Source organism: Salvelinus alpinus, chromosome 15 (assembly GCF_045679555.1).
Source record: "Salvelinus alpinus chromosome 15, SLU_Salpinus.1, whole genome shotgun sequence".
NCBI classification, from domain to species: domain Eukaryota; kingdom Metazoa; phylum Chordata; class Actinopteri; order Salmoniformes; family Salmonidae; genus Salvelinus; species Salvelinus alpinus.
The window spans coordinates 13,888,401-13,910,829 of record NC_092100.1 but is presented as its reverse complement, the minus strand read 5'-3'; the positions used below and the strand labels follow the sequence as shown (position 1 = coordinate 13,910,829).

The following is a 22,429-nucleotide window of genomic DNA, read 5'->3' as shown; positions in this document are numbered from 1 at the left end:
GCATCTTGATACTACAATAATGAACCAGGGTGGCAGACATTGTGGAAATTGTAGTTTCTAAAAACAAAATATCCCCTTTCAACAGCTAGAAAGACCACAGAACCATGTACAAAATGTTAATCACCTTTATTTTGTTTCATAAACAAAAAACTTTTAAAAAACTCTGAAGACTAGCTTTATTTAAAGACCACCGCAATCCTGATCGAGACTGACAATGTGGTGAAAAGTACTGAACTGTTGACCAATGTGTTGGGAGTTTAAGTGGGCAAGCCAGTCTGATAAGGGCTGCATCCGTGGGCCATTTCAAAATACACAAGTCTCCGGTTGACGGGATAGTGTTTGAAATGATATGTCTTCATAGCTAAAAGTTAAAACACCGGAGAAGTTGCCTTTCTTAATTGCAGTTCCAGTCCTTGTATCGGGTCTTGAGGGGAAGATCAATCAATTTGCCTCGTTCTTTGATGCTTCGTCAAAATTCTCCACCAGGTCTGAAGAGAAAGGGAGAGCAAAACAAAAGGATGGTTTTACAAGTTGAAATTATGTGAGGTTTCCTCTGAAGTCAAACAGAATCATCCTTACCTGGGACGTCATCATCTTCTTCTTCAATATCTTCTGCTTTAGGGGCTTTGTTGTCGAGCACTGAAACAAAATAAGAAATTGTACGCAATAAGCATCAAGACGTTCTTTGGGTCTCAGGTTGCAGAATAATCCCCAGGGGTGTATTCATTAGTGCACACAAAGAAAGCTATAGCAAAAGTTGAACAAAAACAAGAGTCTCTATTGGACAAATTCAGGTAGGTCCCAACATTTTTTTTTACCCGTTTGGTTCCTCGTAAATACACCCTAGCCTACTGCATCTACCAACCCACCTTGCCGAGGGAACTGCTCTGCCAGTTTACGCAGGCTGGTGAGGCTGTCGGCACCCAGCTGACTGAGGATGCCCGGGAGCATCTCTGTGAGCTGTTTGGTCTCGGCGTGGCCGGTGATAGCGAAGGTGTTGGCCGACAGAGACGCCTGCACTTTGGGGTTGTTGAAATGGATCACTGTGCCGTCATCCTTGATCATGTTTACCTATTGACAGAGCAGGTGGGGGTTTCGGTTACTTCAGATTCTACTCAAAGTTTGGTGCCCAGAGTGACTGACATACAAGACTGTAGCCCATGCAAGAGTCTTCAGAAGTGCAGTCGTTTCATTCAAATTAACCCATAAACTGGAGACAGGAGTCTCAAAGGAGTGAGGAAATATATGAAACGTGCAATGCATGTGTTACAATACATTATCTACGAAATGCAGACATGTGAAATGATTGCTGTTGCTTACCTCTTCAATACCAGCAATGTTGTTTACAGCTAATTTCTTTAGCGAACTCTGAAGTTTTTTGTCATCGGCTGTTGCCGTTCTGTGTACGACCTTCTTCTTCCTACGTGCCGAGCCCTAAAAACAATACAGGGAGATGTAAGAACATACTTAGAGGTTAAATACAGCAGGGGTGTATCCAGTCCTCTGAGACCTCCATCTGGTGATTTTTACCAGGCAAAAGAACCCCAAAATTAAGAGCAATTAAAAAAAAAAAATTGCAGGTCCCTCTGGGCTTACAACGGCAACCAACTAAGACAGCCAACACAGTGGTTCTCAACAAGGACAGTGTTTGAACACTCCACGTGTCTATATATCCTTCAATGGCACGTGTGTGCGTCTCATGTTGTAGCCCTGGGGTATTCAAATCCGAGTCTGGAGGTCCGGAGTACTGCTTGTTTTCTGTTCTACCTCATAACGAATTGCACCCTCAGCTGGGGGTGTACAACAGAACGATGTTCAATGTTTAATTTTACAGAAACGGCCGGCTGAACGACCATTTGAAGAATGGCGTGATTATGGTGTCTCATGTCTAAATCAGTCCTTCATTACAGGGGGAGAATGAAAATTCAGTGGCACATGATGTCGAGGTTCAAACTTGAATTTGCCCATAGTCCTTAACTTGAAGTAACTTGAAGCCCATAGTCCTTAAATCAGGGGTGTGTTCAGTTCATTAAACGTTTATGTTGCGTGACTGTTTATACTGAACGATACCTTCCCCCAAAACGCTGCACCTGTCCCTCAATAGTCTTAGTAGTACATATGCTACTGTTCAGTGGGTGTGGCCGGATCAATATGGGTGTGTGAGCATTTGAAATCGGCACACTCCTGTCTCCATAATCACATTCTTCAATTGGTCGTTCAGAACTGCACCGTTTTTGTTGAAATTACGACTGCACACCGTTGCTGTCCATTTCAAGGGAAGTAACTATCACTAAAGATTGAGAATTCTCTTACCTTTCCTCCTATTCGGACCTGGGCTTGAAGTTTCGCTAATTTTTCTTGGTTCATGTTGCTAACGTTACCTGGGAAAATGAGGGGTTATGAGTTAGAGTAAAACATGACAACTTATCTGTTTTCAATTGGAGGCAGTCAATATGGGTTGGCAATTTATCAATCAACTATCAGTAAAACAATGTGTTCCATAGATGACCAGTGTCAGATAACCTGAGTGGAGCGGTTAACGGGATTACAACCCCACACAGCTGCTGCTAACTAGGATAGCTAACTTACTATGTTAAGTTATGAACCCTTTATCTAGTTAGCTAACCACACTTAACATGGAGGGTGGGTGTAACTAACTACGGTGAACAGTAAGTAGCAAACACAAGAACATGCAATTTGAAAACTAGTTCAATCCACGTGCGACACCTTTCACAAAATATATGGTGTCTGTCGCCGACGTAATATAAACAAATTGCCAGATATAGCTAACATTAGCTAGCCAGGCTAACGTTAACCAGACAGACTGGCTAGCAAGCTAATTTAGTGGACTTGCTGGGTATCACACGAAGTGTCAACGCCTCTTTTCGCCTAAAATACTTCGTTCCCGGTCAACTATCAAACACACATGTAATTGTAGACCACAAAACCTCTCATATTTACGTAAACACGATATACCATACCTGATCCGAAGATATCCGAGGAAGCATGCGACAGCGAAAGATGGAGGATGACTATGAGCGATAAATGACGTAACTCACCATATGACTAATATCTTCTTCCGTGGTATCATAAAACCTTTATGAATCCCCCTACCGCACAGGAGTAGTATAAAGGGGACTGTCTGAGACAACATTTTGATAAGATTTCTTTGTTGAAATGCAATAAAACAGAACTATTCGAAGTCTCTGTATAAACAATATCCTTCATCACCTATCCATCACTGGAAATGAATTTGAACTTAATAACTTGTATCACCTGCCACCATAGCCTATAACCAAGACATCATCAAGGACCCCACACACCCCAGCCATGAGCTGTTCACTTCATTTATGTCGGCAGATGCTATCGGAACGTTAGTTCTGATACCAACAGGCTCAGAGAGAGTTTCTATTTACAAGCCATCAGACTGCTGGACACTTGAACTAGACTGACCACCTGCACTGACTCTCTCCACACACACTACCATACTCTTATTTACTATTGCACAATTTAAACACTTGTGACCCAATGATACATATGTAAATATTGTGCTTTCCTTTTTGCTAAAATGTCTATTCTATTGAGCATTTTACTATATTTCCGTATTCTTATTTTTACAATGTATTTCTTATTGTTGTTGCATTGTCGAGAAGGAAACTGCAAGTAAGCATTTTGTTGAATGGTGTATACCACGTGTATCCTCTACATACGACCAATAAAACTTGAAACTTGCTACACACCAGCGGTAATCAGTCTGGCAATTAGTATGGGCTCCCGAGTGGCGCAGTGGTCTAAGGCACTGCATCTCAGTGATAGAGGTGTCACTACAGACCCTGGTTTGATTCCAGGCTCTATCACAACTGGCTGTGATTGCGAGTCCCATAGGGCAGTGCACAATTGGCCCAGTGTTGTCTGGGTTAGGCGGTCATTGTAAATAAGAATTTGATTTTAACAGACTTGCCTAGTTAAATATAAAAATTACGAGCCTAGAGTTAGTGCTATCTGGAATCCTTGGAATGTCCCTACACTAACCTTAATTCCTATTCTTTACCATAACCCTTACCTTAACCGTTTGAATTTTCAACTTCATTGGGGTGACGTGAGAGTTGGGAAGTTCAAATGATTCGTTTTAGACTTTCCCCATACTGCCCTACAAGGGCAAGATGCAGTAAATACACCTTTGGTCAGACTGAAAGACTGAAATCAGGCTTTGTAGTATCTGTTTAATCTTGTGACAACGTGCCCTGGTTTATTATTAATTCGTAACTAATTAATAATTAACAAATAAGAAGTTATTAATTATTAAGTTCAGTTTCAGAGAAAAATGGAGTGTGACATTTGCACGAACTACAAAATCCAAGAGACCATGCCTTTGGGCAGACGGAGCAATCTTCTGGTCAGGCTCCGTAGACGGGCACGTCGCCCACCGCTCCCGAGTATACTACTAACCAATGTACAGTCTCTTGACAACAAGGTAGACGAAATCCGAGCAACGGTTGCCTTCCAGAGAGACATCAGAGATTGTAACATTCTGTTTCACGGAAACATGGCTCATTCGGGATACGTTATCAGAGTCGGTACAGCCACCTGGTTTCTTCACGCATCGCACCGACAGAAACAAACATCTCTCTGGTAAGAAGAAGGGCAGGAGTGTATGCCTTATGATTAACGAGTCATGGTGTAATCATAACAACACACAGGACCTCAAGTCCTTCTGTTCACCTGACCTAGAATTTCTTACAACCAAATGCCGACCGCATTATCTACCAAGAGAATTCTCTTCGATTATAAATCACAGTCGTGTACACCCCTCCCCCCAAGCAGACACCTCGATGGCCCGGAAAGAACTTCATTGGACTCTATGTAAACTGGAGACCACATATCCTGAGGCTGCACCTATTGTAGCTGGGGATTTTAACAAGGCTAATCTGAAAACAAGGCTCCCTAAATTTTATTTGCATATTGAATACGCAACCCGGGCTGGAAAAATTCAGAAACCTTGTTACTCTAACTTCCGCGACGCATACAAAGCTCTCCCTCACCCTCCTTTCTGCAAATCTGACCACGACTCCATTTTGTTGCTCCCAGCTTATAGACAGAAACTAAAACAGGAAACTCCCGTGCTCAGGTCTGCTCAACGCTGGTCCGACCAATCTGATTCCACGCATCAAGATTGCTCCGATCACGTGGAATGGGATATGTTCTGGATATCGTCGAACAATAACATTGATGTATACGCTGATTCGGTGAGCGAAGTTAATTAGCAAGTGCATCGGTGATGTTGTACCCACGGCAACAATTAAAACCTTCCCCAACCAGAAACCGTGGATTGATGGCAGCATTCGCACAAAACTGAAAGCGCAAACCACTGCTTTTAAATCAGGGCAAGAAGACCGGAAACATGACCAAATACAAACAGTGTAGCTATTCCCTCCACAAGGAAATGAAACAAGCTAAGCGTCAGTATAGAGGCAAAGTAGAGTCGCAATTCAACGGCTCAGGCACAAGAGGTATGTGGCAGGGTCTACAGTCAATCACGGACTACAAAAAGAAAACCAGCCCCGTCGCGGACCCCGAAATCTTGCTCCCAGACAAACTAAAACAACTTCTTTGCTCGCTTTGAGGACAATACAGTGCCACCGACATGGCCCGCTACCAAAACCTGCGGACTCTCCTTCACCGCAGCCAACGTGAGTAAAACTTTTAAAAGTGTTAACCCTCGCAAGGCTGCCGGCCCAGACGGCATCCCTAGCCACGTCCTCAGAGCATGCGCAGACCAGCTGGCTGGTGTGTTTACAGACATATTCAATCAATCCCTATCCCAGTCTGATGTTCCCACATGCTTCAAGAGGGCCACCATTGTTCCTGTTCCCAAGTAAGCTAAGGTAACTGAGCTAAATGACTATCACTCACTTCTGTCATCATGAAGTGCTTTGAGAGACTAGTCAAGGATCATATCACCTCCAACCTACCTGACACCCTAGACCCACTCCAATTTGCTTACCGCCCCAATAGGTTCACAGACGATGCAAATCACACTGCTCTAACCCATCTGGACAAGAGGAATACCTATGTAAGAATGCTGTTCATCGACTACAGCTCAGCATTTAACACCATAGTACCCTCCAAACTCGTCATTAAGCTCGAGACCCCGGGTCTCGACCCCGCCCTGTGCAACTGGGTCCTGGACTTTGATGGGACGCCCCCAGGTGGTGAGGGTAAGAAACAACATCTCCACCCCGTTAAACTTCAACACTGGGGCCCCACAATTGTGCGTTCTCAGTCCTCTCCTCCCTGTTCACTCATGACTGCGTGGCCATGCACGCCTCCAACTCATTCATCAAGTTTGCAGACGACACTACAGTGGTAGGCTTGATTACCAACAACGACGAGACGGCCTACAGGGAGGAGGTGAGGGCCCTCAGTGTGGTGTCAGGAAAATAACCTCACACTCAACATCAACAAAACAAAGGAGATGATTGTGGACTTTAGGAAACAGCAGAGGGAGCACCCCCCTATCCAAATCGATGGGACAGTAGTGGAGAAAGTGGAAAGTTAAGTTCTTCGGCGTACACATCACGAACAAACTGAAATGGTCCACCCACACAGACAGCGTGGTGAAGAAGGCGCAACAGCGCCTCTTCAACCTCAGGAGGCAGAAGAAATTTGGCTTGTCACCAGAAACACTCAAACTTTTACAGATGCACAATCGAAAGCATACTGTCGGGCTGTATCACCGCCTGGTACGGCACCTGCTCCGCCCACAACCACAAGGCTCTCCAGAGGGTAGTGAGGTCTGCACAACGCATCACTGTGGGCAAACTACCTGCCCTCCAGGACACCTACACCACCGGATGTCACAGAAAGGCCAACAACCACCTGAGCTACTGCCTGTTCACCCTGCTATCATCCAGAAGGCGAGGTCAGTACAGGTGCATCAAAGCTGGGACCGAGAGACTGAAAAACAGCTTCTATCTCAAGGCCATCAGACTGTTAAACAGCCATCACTAACATTGAGTGGCTGCTGCCAACATACTGGCTGAAATTTCTCATCACTTTAATAATTCAAAATTGTATGTAATAAATGTGTCACTAGTCACTTTAAACAATGCCACTATATAATGTTTACATACCCTACATTACTCATCTCATATGTATATACTGAACTCTATACCATCTACTGCATCTTGCCTCTGCCGTTCGGCCATTGCTCATACATATATTTATATGTACATATTCTTATTCATTCCTTTACACTTGTGTGTATAAGTTAGTTGTGAAATTGTTAGATTACTTGTTAGATATTACCGCATGGTCGGAACTAGAAGCACAAGCATTTCGCTGCACTCGCATTAACATCTGCTAACCATGTGTATGTGACAAATAAAATTTGATGACCACCGATTTGACCTATGACCAAAGTCAAATAAATGACCATATGAAAAACAAACAGAAAAGTTGGATAAACACATTTAGATTGTAGTTACTGCAAAAAGTAAAATGTTTAAGTATAAACATTCTGCAATTTATGGCAAAAAAAATACTTGAGGGTTATTGCAATACAACATTCAAAATACGAAAATGTAACTACATAAAACTTTTAATTACATGTAGTTTGAGATTTAACTGTTTCCATCAAACAGGAAAACAACAAGAAAGTTCTATAAACAGATTTAGATACTACACTTTGCATTACCCATATAGGTGTTTAATACCATATAAAAGGCAGAGTGCAGTATCTGCATTTTAGGGGGCATAAGTCAAATCAGTGCTCATGGTTGATATGCATAAAGTATTACTCAATTGCATTTTCACTTATCTACCTAACACATTTGGCTGGCTAGTAAAAACATATTTCAAGCCATTTCAGTTTCGCTGTTGGCGTAGTTATTGTGTTTTGCCTTTGTAGGGCAGCATAGCCTAGGCCAGGGGTGTCAAACATATGCAAGGGAGTCCGATCTGACGGTGGTTTGAGTAAAACAATACATTTTGTAAAATATAAAATAAGGGGGAGGTGAACGAACTTGATATATTTAAAATGACTTAAACCAAATTGAAAAAACAATCCAGAAAACCATCGGACAAAAAGTACTCTCACTTAGGACAGACACATGAATCCAAAATGTGTTAAAAACACATTTTTAATCTGCCATCCATCTGCCAGACACAACAGCAACAGTGAAACAACAGAACAATTAATTTTTACCAGAGGAACACCTGCTGAGGCGATATTTCAATCACTCACTGAGCTGTAAAACAATCAATTGGCCTTGTCATTCTGCACATGCTTTAAGGGCTGTGAGGGACTCCAGAGCTACAGATGTCTTTAGTTCTGAGCAGCTGGGTTTATAAGCCATAACTGTCACAGAGAAGACAATTGACATCTAGTGCTGATTGCAGAGTTCATCCTTTCAAGGTTAGGTAGTAAGGTACTAATAGGTGGGCTAGAAGCAATCAATAGGTGTCCATCAGGTGTCCATCTGGGTCCAGCCATTAAGTGTTTGTCATTGTCAATGATGACTAACATGCCAGTGTCTGTACATCTCATGAATGTACAGCACAATATTGTGTCTGGTCGGCCTCTGACATTTCCATCCAAGAAGAAGGAGTCTGGTTTAGTGCTGATGGAGGTGCCGCTGGTCTCCCCAGAGCCTTTCACTGGGCTGCACTTCCAGCGGTTGAGGGGGTGGGAGTAGGAGTAGGACTTGGTGCTCCAGCAGCTGTGCACCAGCAGGAAGAGCTTCTTGAGGATGGCCTTTCTCAGGAGGATGTAGATCCAGGGGTCCAGGATCTGGTTCCAGGTGCCCATGCGGACTGCCAGCAGCAGGCGGGCAAACGCACGCTCGCCCTGGACCTGGGTGCTCAGTATGATGACGTTAACCCAGGAGAGTAAACATAGGACATTATGTGAGACTGAATGTAATCACTTGAAGGGAACCATTGAAAATGTTGTTATAAGTGTTTAGTTCAACACTTCAAAAACACATTACAGTATACCCAGCTCTCTTGAATCAAGGGAAAATGACAAGGGATTTGCTTTCGCAGTGCATTACATTCTCATCTTAAACTACCACATATTACATTTTAGTCATTTAGCAGACACTTATCCAGAGAGCGACTTACAGTTAGTGCATTCATCTTTAGATAGATAGTTGGGACAACCACATCTCAGTCACTAGCTTGGTTTCCATCCAATTGGCAAAAGACTTATGCAAATACAGTAATCCCTCGTTTATCGCGGGGGTTACGTTCCGAAAATGACCCGCGATAAGTGAAATCCGCGAAATAGAAAACTTTTTTTTTTTTTTACAATTAGCAACTATTACATGTATACAAATACAGTGACTCACGTGTAGGCCGTTTCACTGCTCTTCAGACTGGGCCGCTGCATCCTGACTGCGCTCTGCAGTGTTCTCTTCTTCTGAAGCCCGCGGTGCAGGTGTGTTTGTTCGGGAGAAGAACATAGTGATAGGCAGCTGTTGTCGCTCTTTTTTCTTCTTTGCAAAAAGATCCTTGTACACCGACATGCCACCATCGATTACGTTGGAGAACTGTAATGAACGGCTCATCAAAGGGTCCCATTCCTCAGCTACTCGCTTAAGTTCAGTGGCCATTCGCACCATGGTTGCTAAGCGACCAAGCGTTAGTCCTTCCTTCCTTCCTGGCCAACTTAATGTAAATTTGCCAAGCTGTTTTATGTACGTACACATAACTGCACGAGACGACAAAATGATAGCACAATTCGTAGCATGTTTTGATACAAGAAGCGGGAGTGAGTTTTTAGCGAATCAGAATGCAGAGCACAATGCACCAAAAAAAAAAAAAAATGCATTATGAAAATCCGCGAAATAGCGAATCCGCGATAAGTGAACCGCGAAGTGGCGAGGGATCACTGTATAAAAAAAAAATATGCATAAAGAAAATATGCACATTTTCCTGCCAGTGCTGTGTTTCCACCAAACGGACTTGTTGCAGATAAAAAGCAGTATGTAATGACATGCAAAAAAAGTACATTTTGTGTGCACTAAGTTCTCATGTCCCGACTAAAAATCTAAAGTTCAATGTGTTTTCATTGCATGTTCAACTCTACTGATAGTTTTGTCACAAAAACTGTTGCTTTAAATATCAAATGTGCCTAATCTGCTCTAGGCACATGTGCTCTAGCCAACAGCTGGCAGAGAGTGCGGGTGGTTGTGCGGTTAGGCAAGTCTACATGATATTATTATGGATGAGTGAGAATATTTGTATTTGTCATACGGCAGTCACGCATCGATCATCATGTGACCAGAATAAAAGCCTCAATATTTTTGGGAAAGTAGCATCAAGATAACGTGCAGTTTTATCACCACCCTAGGAAATTAATCATGAAATAATGTATCTGTAGCCTAAAATTGTATGGAGCCCGAGTTGTGGGAGGACCACACACCATATCACTTTACGAAAGGCACGTTTTTGTTTACTATTTGAAGAGGTAGGATTTCAGATTTTTTTCAAAAGATGGGAAGGGACTCTGCTGTCCTACCTTCAAGGGGAAGCTGGTTCCACCATTGGGTTGCCAGAACAGAGAAGAGCTTTGACTGGGCTGAGCTGATAGATGCCCTCCCATAGGGGTGGAAGGACCAATAGACCAGAGGTGGCAGAATGGAGTACTAGGGTTGGGGTGTAGGGTTTGATCATTGCCTGACGGTAGGAAGGGGCAGCTTCTCTTGTTGCTCTGTAGGCAAAAAAACATGGTATTGTAGTGGATGGAAGCGTCGACTGAACGCCAGTGGAGTGTGCTGAGGAGTGGGTTGCCATGGGAGAACGTGGGAAGGTTGAACACCAGGCGGGCTGCAGTATTCTGGATAAGCTGCAGGGGTTTGATGGCAAGCAGGGTGCCCAACCAACATCAACTTGCAGTAGGTCAGACGGGAGATGACAAGTGCCTGGATTAGGACCTGCGCCGCTTCCTGTGTGAGGTAGGGTTGTACTCCACGGATATTGTAGAGCATGAACCTGCAGGAGCAAGTCCCTGCTTTGATGTCACTCCAAGGTTCTTTGCATTCTGGGAGTGGGACATCATGGAGTCTTTAACCGTGATGGAGAGGTCTTGAAGAAGGCAGGGCCTTCCCCGAGAAGAAGAGCAGCTCTGTCTGGTCGAGATTGAGTTTGAGCTGATGGGCTGACATCCAAGCTGAGATATCTGCCAGGCACGCAGAGTTGTGTGTCACCACCTAGGTGTCAGAAGGGGGGGAAGTGGTTGTGTGTCAGCCGCATAGCAATGATAGGAGAGACCATGTGAGGATATGACGTAGCTGAGTGACTTGGTGTAGAAAGAGAAGAGGGCCTAGAAACAGATCCTCGCCACGTCACCTTGTAGGAGCGGCCTGCCAGGTAGTATGAAATCCAAGAGTGTGCAGAGCCTGAGACACCCAGTGGTGAGAGGAGGATCTGATGGTTCACGATGTCAAAGGCAGTGGATAGATCTTGGAGAATACACAGGAGAGAGAGTCCAAGCAGGTCATCCGTGATACAAGTCAGTATTCGACGTCCATCCATGTCTGAGGATGTCAGAAGATGATGTGGAAACCGGCCACTAGGGGCAACAGTGAGCACTGTTACTTTCAAGTAGGTTTTGTTAAGGCATTGTGGGCGGGAAAGGTGGATAGGCGTAAGCATCGGCTTCTTATTCCAAAGGTTGCATGTTCGAATCCAGCGATAGAAAGTTGTTTCCATTTTTGTTTTCAGCCTTTAATAGTTAATGCCTAAACTTAACCTTAAACACTTTGAAATTTGGAACGTCAAAATGTGGAGTTTGATAAACATGGATGAACATTAATTCTGATGTGAGACTGAGTTTGTACAGTCAGCTTTGGCAGTGCGGAGAGCCTCCATGACACAGAGAAGAGCAGTCTCGGTGGAGTGACCTGTCTTGAAGCCTGACTGGTTAGGGTCAAGAAGATCGTTCTGAGAGAGATAATGAGAGAGTTGGTCAGACTGGAAGTCTTTCAACTAGCTTGGAAAGACAGTACCGAGCAATATTGAAGAACCCTCACTGCTGCTCGATCATCCTATTTTTCCAACCTAATTGAGGAGAATAATAACAATCCCCCCAAAAAACTAAAAAGCAGCATTTCCCAAGAGAGGATGGCTTTCACATCAGCAGTGATGAATTCATGAACATCTTCGACGAAATGATCATGATCATTAGAAAGCAAATTGTGACTCGTTTCAGGAAACAAGGCGTATGCCGCACGCCACAACTTCGCAGGAGAGCCATTTGAATGTAAAAAACAAAATGTTTTTGGGCAAAAATGCCTTTTGGAACATGTGAAATTTTATGTGCATTAATAACAAAGTTGTATGTCATGTAAATATGAATACAATTGTTAAATTACGAGCCTAGTTTGTTTAGCCACAGAAAAAGAACAGCAACCTTCCCGCTTGCCATGATTGGCTGAGATAATGAGTTGGCTTGACATGCCGAGAGAGATGAGTTTGGATTGGTCTCCCATGTAGCCAGCTTCTGTTTATTTGAGCTGGTCAGTATGTGTAGGTAATCCTGTCTAACGTGGCTTTAAAAAATATATATTGCGTAGTAGAACTGCATAAGTGTTGCTCTCCACTTTCTGGAGGACTGAGTTTTGAAATCAGTGGAATTAGAGTATGATAGCTAAGGAGGAGATGGAGAAAACACCTGTCTCCGGATTACATCTTCAAACTAAGGGCAACCATGGCATCCATGACAGAGGGAGAAGTGTCCATATAATATTAATTTGTATATCAGAGCCATTTGCTTTGTTAGCTAACTAACATTGAACCTGGTTGGTTAGCTACCTGCAGATTCATGCAGGGTAGTAACGTCATGAGTTTGGATTATGGTTCATTGTTTAGCTAGCTAGCAACATGTCTTAACAAAAGACTCCACTATGCAAGTAACCATTTCAATAGAATGTTCATGATGTCACTGCGAACTGTTGCTAGACGTAGCTGGTAAATTCACTCTGGCTATCTACTCCAATTTCAGAGCCCTCTCGTCTGAGTGTGCCAGAGCGCAGAATAACTGACGAATTTACGAACGCGCAACACCCGTTGAATATGGCCGGTGTCCGCAAATGTTGGCAAAAAAAGCATTAAACTGTTGCCAGCAGCAGTCACCAACGCTGTGGATAATATAAAAACAGCCTAACCAGCTCTGCTAGGGTGAGTAAAACAGTCAGTGAGCTGTTCTCATTTGTGCCTGGAAGAAGCTAGCAAGCTAGTCAATGTTATCCAGTTAGCTTGGGTGCTTGACTGCTGTTATGACAGGACGCTCGGATCAACCCTCTTAAGGACCAAACACTTTTTCAATTTTCGCCTAAAATAACCCAAATCTAAGTGCCTATAGCCCAGGCCTTGAAGCAAGGATATGCATATCCTTGATACCATTTGAAAGGAAACACTTGATGTTTGTGGAAATGTGAAAGGAATGTAGGAGAATATAACACATTAGATCTGGTAAAAAATACATAGAAAAAAACAGTTTTTGTATTGTTTTTGTATAATCATCTTTGAAATGCAAGCGAAAAGCCATAATGTATTATTCCAGCCCAGGTGCAATTTAGATTTTGGCCACTAGATGGCAGCAGTATATGTGAAAAGTTTCAGACTGATCCAATGAACCACTACATTTCTGTTCAAAATGTTGTATCAAGACTGCCCAAATGTGCCTAATTTGTTTATTCATAACTTTATGTTCAAAAATGTGCAATCTCCTCAAACAATTGCATGGTATTATTTCACTGTAATAGCCACTGTAAATTGGACAGTGCAGTTAGATGAACAAGAATTTAAGCTTTCTGCCAACATGTCCTGGGAAATGCTCTTGTTACTTACAACCTCATGCTAATCACATTAGCCTACGTTAGCTCAACCGTCCCGCAGGGTACCACCCCAATCCTGAAGAAGTTAAAAGAGATGGGTGGGGCTAAAGCTTCGTCGTCTCAAATGAAACTGAGAAGGACCTCTGCGTTACTCTGGACTCTGATCTCTCTTTTGACGAACATATCAAGAATACTTCAAGGACAGCTTTTTTCAACTTTGTAACATTGCAAAAATCACAAACATGATGCAGAAAAGCTAATACATGCTTTTGTCACTTCTAGATAAGACTACTGCAATGCTTTACTCTCCAGCTACACGGATAAAACACTAAATACACTTCAGTTAGTGCTAAACACAGCTGCTAGAATCTTAAGCAGAACCTAAACATTTGATCATATTACTCCAGTCCTAGCCTCTCTACACTGGCATCCTGTTAAGGCTAGGGCTGATTAAGGTATAACTGCTAACCTACGAAGCATTAAAAGGGCTTGCTCCTAACCATGTCTCCGATTTGGTCCTGCCGTACATGCCTACAGGACACTACGGTCACAAGATGAAGGCCTCCTTATTGTCCCTAGAATTTCTAAGCAAGGAGGCTGGAGGCAGGGCTTTTTCCAATAGAGCTCCATTTTTAGGGAATGGTCTGTCTATCCATGGGAGAGATGCAGACTCGGTCTCAACATTTAAGTCTTTACTGAAGACTCGTCTCTTCAGTAGGTCTTGTGATTGAGTGTAGTCTGGCCCAGGGGTGCGAAAGTGAATGGCAAGGCACTGGAGTGACGAACCGCCCTTGCTGTCTCTGGCTGGCCGGCTCTCCAATGGGATTCTCTGCCTCTGAACCTATTATGGGGGCTGAGTCACTGGCTTACTAGTGCTCTTCCTTGCAGACCCTAGGAGGGGTGCGTCACTTGAGTGGGTTGAGTTACTGATGGGATCTTCCTGTCCGGTTTTAAGCACACTTGAGCTTGTGCGGTGGAGGAGATCTTCGTGTGCTATGCTCAGCCTTGTCTCAGGGTACTAAGTTAGTGGTCTGTTGAGATCCTTCTAGTGGTGTGGGGGCTGTGCTTTGGCAAAGTGGGTGGGGTTATATCCTGCCTTGTTGGCCCTGTCCAGGGGTATTGTCAGACAGGGCCACAGTGTCCTCCGACCCCTCCCGTCTTAGCCTCCAGTATCAATGCTACAATAGTCTGTGTCGGGAGGCTAGGGTCAGTTTGTTATATCTGGTGTAATTCTCCTGTATTATCCGTTGTCCTGTTTGAATTTAACTCTCCTGTTGTGTTCGTTTCATGTTAATTAATTCTGTGTTCCCAGTCCAAAATGACCACCCCATTATAAATCCATAATAATACATATATTATCACCTAATGTTGTGTTAGATATTTTTATCAACTTAAGTTTGTAAACATTACAAGTTTTGAACTTATATTTGCTATTTATGGCCTGTAGGCCTCATTGACCAGAGCCCATACAATTTGTTTGAGTAAAAAAAGCATAATGTATGGTTATTTTGACTATAACAAATACTCATGAAACATAGTGCTATTTATCAGACAACTTTGTGCCAGAGTTTAACAAGGACTCTCTCCTCCTCACCAGTGTCATGATCAAGAGTCTCACATACACTATATCGTTTGGTCATTGTGTTGCCACAGAATTAATTGTGAGCAAGGTCGCAAAAAAGCTTTATATACCAGTGCTGCGAGAAAAGTTCTATATATTATTGAAACAATGTTGCGATTGTTTGTGAGAATGCCAACAGATGTGGTTCCCGTGGGGGAAAGATTCTATTGGGGAAAGGTTCCCGTAAGGGTTGCCATGGAAGCCAAGAAGGGGAGTGAGGTGTGTGTGTGTGCGCTCAAACACACATGCATGTGGGGGTCTGGGAGAGGAAGTTTGTCTGTCTATCTGATGAATGGGCATGTGCCTGAACTCATTTTATACACTAACTGTAGTCTCACCCATTAATTTCTAATGACCGGTCATTTTTGACCGGGAACACCACAGGTATACAAAAGCTAAAGAAAACACCCCAAATTTAATTAAAAGCATCAAAATGTAATTTGTGTGTTCAGATGCCCTGTGTGGACAAAATCATGGAACCTTATGACAATCAGATTAAATGAACTACATTTTCAGAGAGAACTTGTAAATCAGGCCAATTCGACCAGAACACAGCAGGAGGGTTAAGTATGCTCCCTCTATTGCTCTCTCACCCTCCCATCCCGGAGGACCTGAGCCCCAGGACCATGCCTCAGGACTACCTGGCCTGATGACTCCTGGCTGTGCCCAGTCCACCTGGTCATGCTGCTGCTCCAGTTGCAACTGTTCTGCCTGTGGCTATGGAACCCTGACCTGTTCAACGGACGTGCTATCTTGTCCCAGACCTGCTGTTATCGACTCTCTACAACACCTGTTGTCTTGACCTCTGAATGCTCGGCTATGAAAAGCCAACTGACATTTACTCCTGAGGTACTGATCAGTTGCACCCTCTACAACCACTGTGATTATTATTTGACCCTGCTGGTCATATATGAACATCTTGAACAATCTGGCCATGTACTCTTATAATATCCACCTGGCATAGCCAAAAGAGGACTGGCCACCCCTCAGGGCCTGGTTCCTCTCTAGGTTTCTTCCTAGTTTCCTGCCTTTCTACTGAGTTTTTCCTAGTCAATGCACTTCTACATCTGCTTTGCTTGCGGTTTTAGTCTGGGTTTCTATATAGCAGTTTGTGACATTTGCTGATGTTCAAAGGGCTTTATAAATAAATTTGATTGATTGATTGATTCAAAGTCTACTTTAAAGAAAAGAAAGGGATACCGGTCTTTAGTTTGACGACATAGGAGTCAAGTGTTGGTTTCTTGAGGGGAGCAACTCTGGCCATTTTGAAATCTGAGGGGACGCTGCCAGTGGTCAGAGATGAGCTGATGAGGGAAGTGATGAATGGGCGAAGCACTACAGAGATTGTCTGGAGAAGGGAGGAGGCTTGTGTCAAGTGGGCAGATTGTTGGGAGGCCGGATCTCACTAGTTGAAGGATTTCATCGGGAGAGAGAGGGGAGAAAGGACAAAGCGTAGGGTAGTTCTATGTGAATGGGACCAGTGGACTCAATAGACTGAGTGAATGAGGAGTGAATGTTGTCAACCTTCTTTTCAAAGTGGTTGACAAAGTCATCCTCAGAGAGGGAGGGGGTGGATGATTAAGAGGGAGATGAAGGTGGAAAAGAGTTTCATAGGTTCAGAGGCAGAAGCCTGACATTTTGAGTGATAGAAAGTGGCTTTAGCAGTGGATACAAAGGAAGAGAAGATAAGAGGGAAAGGATGATAGGTCCTCCAGAAGGATATTTTCCAAAATGTTCGTTTCACTTGCCTGCAGGCCTGTTCTGTAAAGTCGCTATGAGTCACAGAGTAGGAGGGGAGAGCCGAGCAGAAAGGGGACAGTGTGAGTCATAGCATGCGGAAAGGGAGAAGCGTATGGTCGAAGCGGCAGAATCAGGAGACAAGAGGGAGAAGGATTTAGCAGAAGGGAAAGATAATAGGATAAAAGAGGAGAGAGTAGTTGGAAAGAGAAAGTGAAGAACGTGATGGCGGAGCACCATCTGGTTAGGGGCTGAGTGGGTAGGGTTGGAGGAGAGGGAGACAAAGTAGTGATCAGAGACCTGGAGGGAGGTTGCAGTGAGATTAGTAGGTGAACAGCCTCTAGTAAAGATGAGGTCAAGCATATTGCCTACATTGTTAGTGGGTGGGAACTGGGAAAATTTCAGGTGCAAAGAGGCAAGGAGGCGAAAGAAAGAGGTGGAAAGACATTAATCGAAGGCATACGTCGGGGGGTTGAAATCGCCCAGTACAATGAGCGGTGAGCCATCATCAGGAAATTAGCTTGTCAAGGTGTCAAGCTCATTGAGGAACTCTGTAAGGGCACCTGGCGAGCGATAGATGACAACAATGTTAAGTTAAGAGACAGTGACAGCATGGAATTCAAATGAGGATATGGATAGCTGAGTGAGGGAGAAAATAAAACATCTCGACTTAGGAGAAATTAGTAGCTCTGTGCTACCATCACAACGACCAGATGCTCTCGGAATATGAGAGAACACATAGTCAGATGGAGAGCAGCAGTGTCTCCATCAGGGCCAAAAAGTTTAGGGATTGAAGGGTAGCATAGGCCGAGTTCATCTCAGCCTTCCAAATGCTGCCGGACACCAGGAACTCCATATGGGTTGTGCGTGAAGGGTACACTAAATTACACTGAACAACAATATAAAATGCAGGATGTAAAGTGTTGGTCCTTTTCCATGAGCTGAAATAAATTATCCCCAAAAAATTCCATACACACGAAAGCTTATTTCTCTCAAATTGTGCACAAATTTGTTTATGTCCCTGTTAGTGAGCATTTCTCCTTTGCCATGATAATCCATCCACCTGACAGATGTGGCCTATCAAGAAGCTGATTAAACAGCATGATCATTACACAGGTGCACCTTGTGCTGGGAACAACAAAGGCCACTCAAATGTGCAGTTGTCACACAAAACAATGCCACAAATGTCTCAAGTTGAGGGAGCGTGCAATTGGCATGCTGACTGCAGGAATGTCCACCACAGCTCTTGCCAGAGATTTGAACATTAATTTCTCTACCATAAGCCATCACCTACGTCATTTTAGAGATTTTGCAGTACGGCCAATCGGCCTCACAACCGCAGACCACGTGTATGGCTTTGTGTGGGCGAGAGGTTTGCTGATGTCAACGTTGTGAACAGAGTAACCCACGATGGCGGTGGGGGTTTTGTATGGACAACTAACAGAATTGCATTTTATCAATGGCAGTTTGAATGCACAGAAATACTGTGACGAGATCCCGAGGCCCATTGTGAGGCCCATTTGTTTTTAAAGCTATCTGTATTCCCAGTCATGTGAAATAGATTAGGGCTCAATGAATTCATTTAAATTGACTGATTTCCTCATATGAACTGTAACTCAGTAAAATCTTTGAAATTGTTGCGTTTATATTTTTGTTCACTAGAGAAGGGTTACAGGCCAAGGTATAGAAAACACAGACATAGTTGATAAAGCTACAAAAGAGCAAAATGACAATCTGAAAAAAAGTCTATGTAAAATACTCAAGTGAGAGAGTGGTGTGAAACCTTCTCTTTCCTTCCTCGAACAACTCCACAGAATCGTCTTTGTTTCAGCGATGAGACTACCACTAACACGACTGCCGCCGAGAAAACAGGGGAGACTGAAGTACTAACACTAATTGCTAATTGCCTAGCAGAGGTAAAGAGCACACCTCTTGGTACTAATTGCTGATTGCCTAGGAGAGGAGAAACCACTCCCTCTCCAATACAGCCACTGATTGCCAAAACAACAACAGTCATAAATGGCCCTGCCGGTAATCCTGGTTGATGTGTCAACAGTCTGCTGCAAATTATGTGCAGTCAGCAGTTCACACACAAAGTAGACTACTGGGAAAACAGACAGCACTTAATTAAAGCCTTTTACTGCAGTGGGCTAAATCAGGGTCATGCATAGTGTTTCTTGGGAGTCTTTAACAAATCTACTTTGACGCAAAAGTATACACCTCACACACATGGTTATGGTCTTATAAAAAAGAAGACACCTGTACAATACCAGATCTAGAGTTGTAATGTATTACATTTTGAGTTTGCATCCCAATATTGCACTTTATATACATCACAGGAGACTGAAATATAACCACATTGTTTGACATAGAAACACCAGATTTTTGGTGGATTTAAAAAAATACATTTATTAGTTATGATATTATGGAAAATATTAATAACATCCCACCCATGAGGCCACTAGAGGGAGATTTGGTCCATTGACTGCAGGAATGGTTTTGAAGTAGATGGCCCTAGCTGGTAAAAAGACAGTACTATACAACAACAGATTAAAACAAAAATTATACAGTGCATTCAGAAAGTATTCAGACCCCTTGACTTTTCCCACATTTAGTTACGTAACAGCCTTATTCTAAAATGGATTAAATTGTTTTTTTTTGCCCTCATCAATCTACACACAAAACCCTATAATGACAAAGCAAAAAACTTTTACAAATGTATATATAAAAAACTGAAATATCACATTTACATGAGTATTCAGACCTTTACCTCAGTACTTTGTTGAAGCAACTTTGGCAGCAATTATAATCTCTAGTCTTCTTGGATATGACGCTACAAGCTTGACACAACTGTATTTGGGGAGTTTCTCCCATTGTTCTCTACAGATCCTCTCAAGCTCTGTCAGGTTGGATGAGGAGCGTCATTGCACAGCTATTTTCAGCTACCTCAGCTACGAGAAGGTCTTGTGGTTTTGCTTGCTCTGGTCATAGAAGTGACATGATACTGTATATCCCTGGTTGATATTGGCTGCTAAGATGAATGACTTTCAACTTGAAATGCAGCTGTAAAACTCAGTTTCTGTAGCCTATCTTGCATTTCGCATTATAGTTTATGGCTGTAATGACAGGCTACATTTGTGCAACGATTGTGCGCGCATGTTTGCGTTTGCAAGTGCATGTGCACCCATGGGAGGGGCTTAAGTTTAGTTCGATATGCACAAAAAGCTAATTTCTCTCAAATGTTGTACACAAATTTGTTTACATTGCTGTTCGTGAGCATTTCTCCTTTACCAAGATAATCCATCCACCTGACAGGTGTGGCATATCAAGAAGCTGATTAAATAGCGTGATCATTAGACAGGTGTATCTTGTGCTGGGGACAATAAAAGGCCACTCTAAAATGTGAAGTTGTCACACAACACAATGCCACAGATGTCTCAAGTTTTAAAGGAGCATGCGATTTGCATGCTGATTGCAGGACTGTCCACCAGAGCTGTCGCCAGACAATGGCATGTTAATTTCTCTACCACAAGCCACCTCCGTCGTTTTAGAGAATTTGGCAATAACACGCCAGCCCAGGACCTCCACATTCAGCTTCTTCACCTGTGGGATCGTCTGAGATCAGCCACCGGACAGCTGATGAAACTTAGGAGTATTTCTGTTTGTAATAAAGACCCTTTGTGTGGAAAAAATCAGTCTGACTGGCTGGTCCTGGCTCCCCAGTGGGTGAACCTGGCTCCCAAGTGGGTGGGCCTATACCCTCCCAGGCCCACCCATGGCTGCTCCCCTGCCCAGTCATGTGAAATCCATAGATTAGGGCCTAATTAGATTAGGGTCCACATCACCAATGAACTATCATGGTCCAAACACACTAAGACAGTTGTGAAGAGGGCACGACAAAACCTTTTACCCCTCAGGAGACTGAAAAGATTTGGCATGGGTCCACAGATCCTCAAAAAGTTCTACAGCTGCACCATCGAGAGCATCCTGACAGGTCGCATCACTGCCTGTTATGGCAACTGCTCGGCATCTGACCGTAAGGCGCTACAGAGGGTAGTGCGTACGGCCCAGTACATCACTCGGGCCAAGCTTCCTGCCATCCAGGACCTACAGTTGAAGTCGGAAGTTTACATACACTTAGGTTGGAGTCATTAAAACTCGTTTTTCAACCACCCCACAAATTTCTTGCTAACAAACTATAGTTAATGGCAAGTCGGTTAGGACATCTACCTTTGTGGATGACACAAGTCATTTTTCCAGCAATTGTTTACAGACAGATTATTTCACTTATCACAATTCCAGTGGGTCAGAAGTTTACATACACTAAGTTGACTGTACCTTTAAACAGCTTGGAAAATTCCAGAAAATTATGTCATGGCTTTAGAAGCTTCTGATAGGCTAATTGACATCATTTGAGTCAAATGGAGGTGTACCGCTGGATGTATTTCAAGGCCTACCTTTGCTTGACATCATGGGAAAATCAAAAGAAATCAGCCAAGACCTCAGAAAAATTATTGTAAACGTCCACAAGTCTGGTTCATCCTTGAGAGCAATTTCCAAACGCCTGATGGTACCACGTTCATCTGTACAAAAATAGTACGCAAGTATAAACACCCAGCCGTCATACCGCTCAGGAAGAAGACGTTCAGTCTCTCCTAGAGATGAACGTACTTTGGTGCGAAAAGTGCAGATCAATCCCAGAACAACAGCAAAGGACCTTGTTAAGATGCTGGAGGAAACAGGTACAAAAGTATCTATATCCACAGTAAAACAAGTCCTATGTCGACATAACCTGAAAGGCCGGTCAGCAAGGAAGAAGCCACTGCTCCAAAACGGCCATAAAAAAGCCAGAATAGGGTTTGCAACTGCACATGGGGACAAAGATCGTACTTTTTGGAGAAATGTCCTCTGGTCTGATGAAACAAAAATAGAACTGTTTGGCCATAATGACCATCCTTATGTTTGGGGGAAAAAGGGGGAGAACACCATCCCAACCGTGAAGCACGGTGGTGGCAGCATCATGGGACTGGTGCACAACACAAAATAGATGGCATCATGAGTAGGGGAAATTATGTGGATATATTGAACCAACATCTCAAGACATCAGTCAGGAAGTTAAAGCTTGGTCGCAAATGGGTCTTCCAAATGGACAATGACCCCAAGCATACTTCCAAAGTTGTGGCAAAATGGCTTAAGGGCAACAAAGTCAAGGTATTGGAGTGGCAGTCAC

At 43.4% G+C, this 22,429-nt stretch overlaps 1 protein-coding gene across 3 annotated transcripts; it reads right to left on the bottom strand.

Annotated features, from left to right (window-relative positions):
* Positions 1 to 111: 111 nt before the first annotated feature.
* On the bottom strand, positions 112 to 19,126 carry btf3l4 (basic transcription factor 3-like 4). Of its 3 annotated transcripts, none has more exons than XM_071344255.1 (6): positions 18,959 to 19,126; positions 2,314 to 2,381; positions 1,321 to 1,434; positions 870 to 1,071; positions 580 to 639; positions 112 to 488 (listed from the first exon to the last, which is right to left on the bottom strand). In XM_071344255.1, the coding sequence occupies exons 2-6, from the start codon at positions 2,365 to 2,367 to the stop codon at positions 442 to 444; spliced, it is 477 nt and encodes a 158-aa protein (XP_071200356.1). In that variant the 5' UTR covers positions 2,368 to 2,381; positions 18,959 to 19,126; the 3' UTR covers positions 112 to 441. The 3 variants fall into 3 exon arrangements, with proteins under 3 accessions (XP_071200356.1, XP_071200355.1, XP_071200354.1); XM_071344254.1 differs by having other exon boundaries at positions 18,983 to 19,093; XM_071344253.1 differs by lacking the exon at positions 18,959 to 19,126 and adding an exon at positions 2,982 to 3,102.
* Positions 19,127 to 22,429: the final 3,303 nt, after the last annotated feature.

Bases quoted from the DNA above. Each gene is read 5' to 3' on its own strand.
- btf3l4 (XM_071344255.1), bottom strand. From the start codon at position 2,367: ATGAACCAAGAAAAATTAGCGAAACTTCAAGCCCAGGTCCGAATAGGA. The intron at 1,072-1,320 runs GTAAGCAACAGC...CTCTGTCAATAG, and splicing joins ACATTGCTGGTATTGAAGAG to GTAAACATGATCAAGGATGA. The intron at 640-869 runs GTGGGTTGGTAG...ATTTTGTTTCAG, and splicing joins AGAGCAGTTCCCTCGGCAAG to TGCTCGACAACAAAGCCCCT.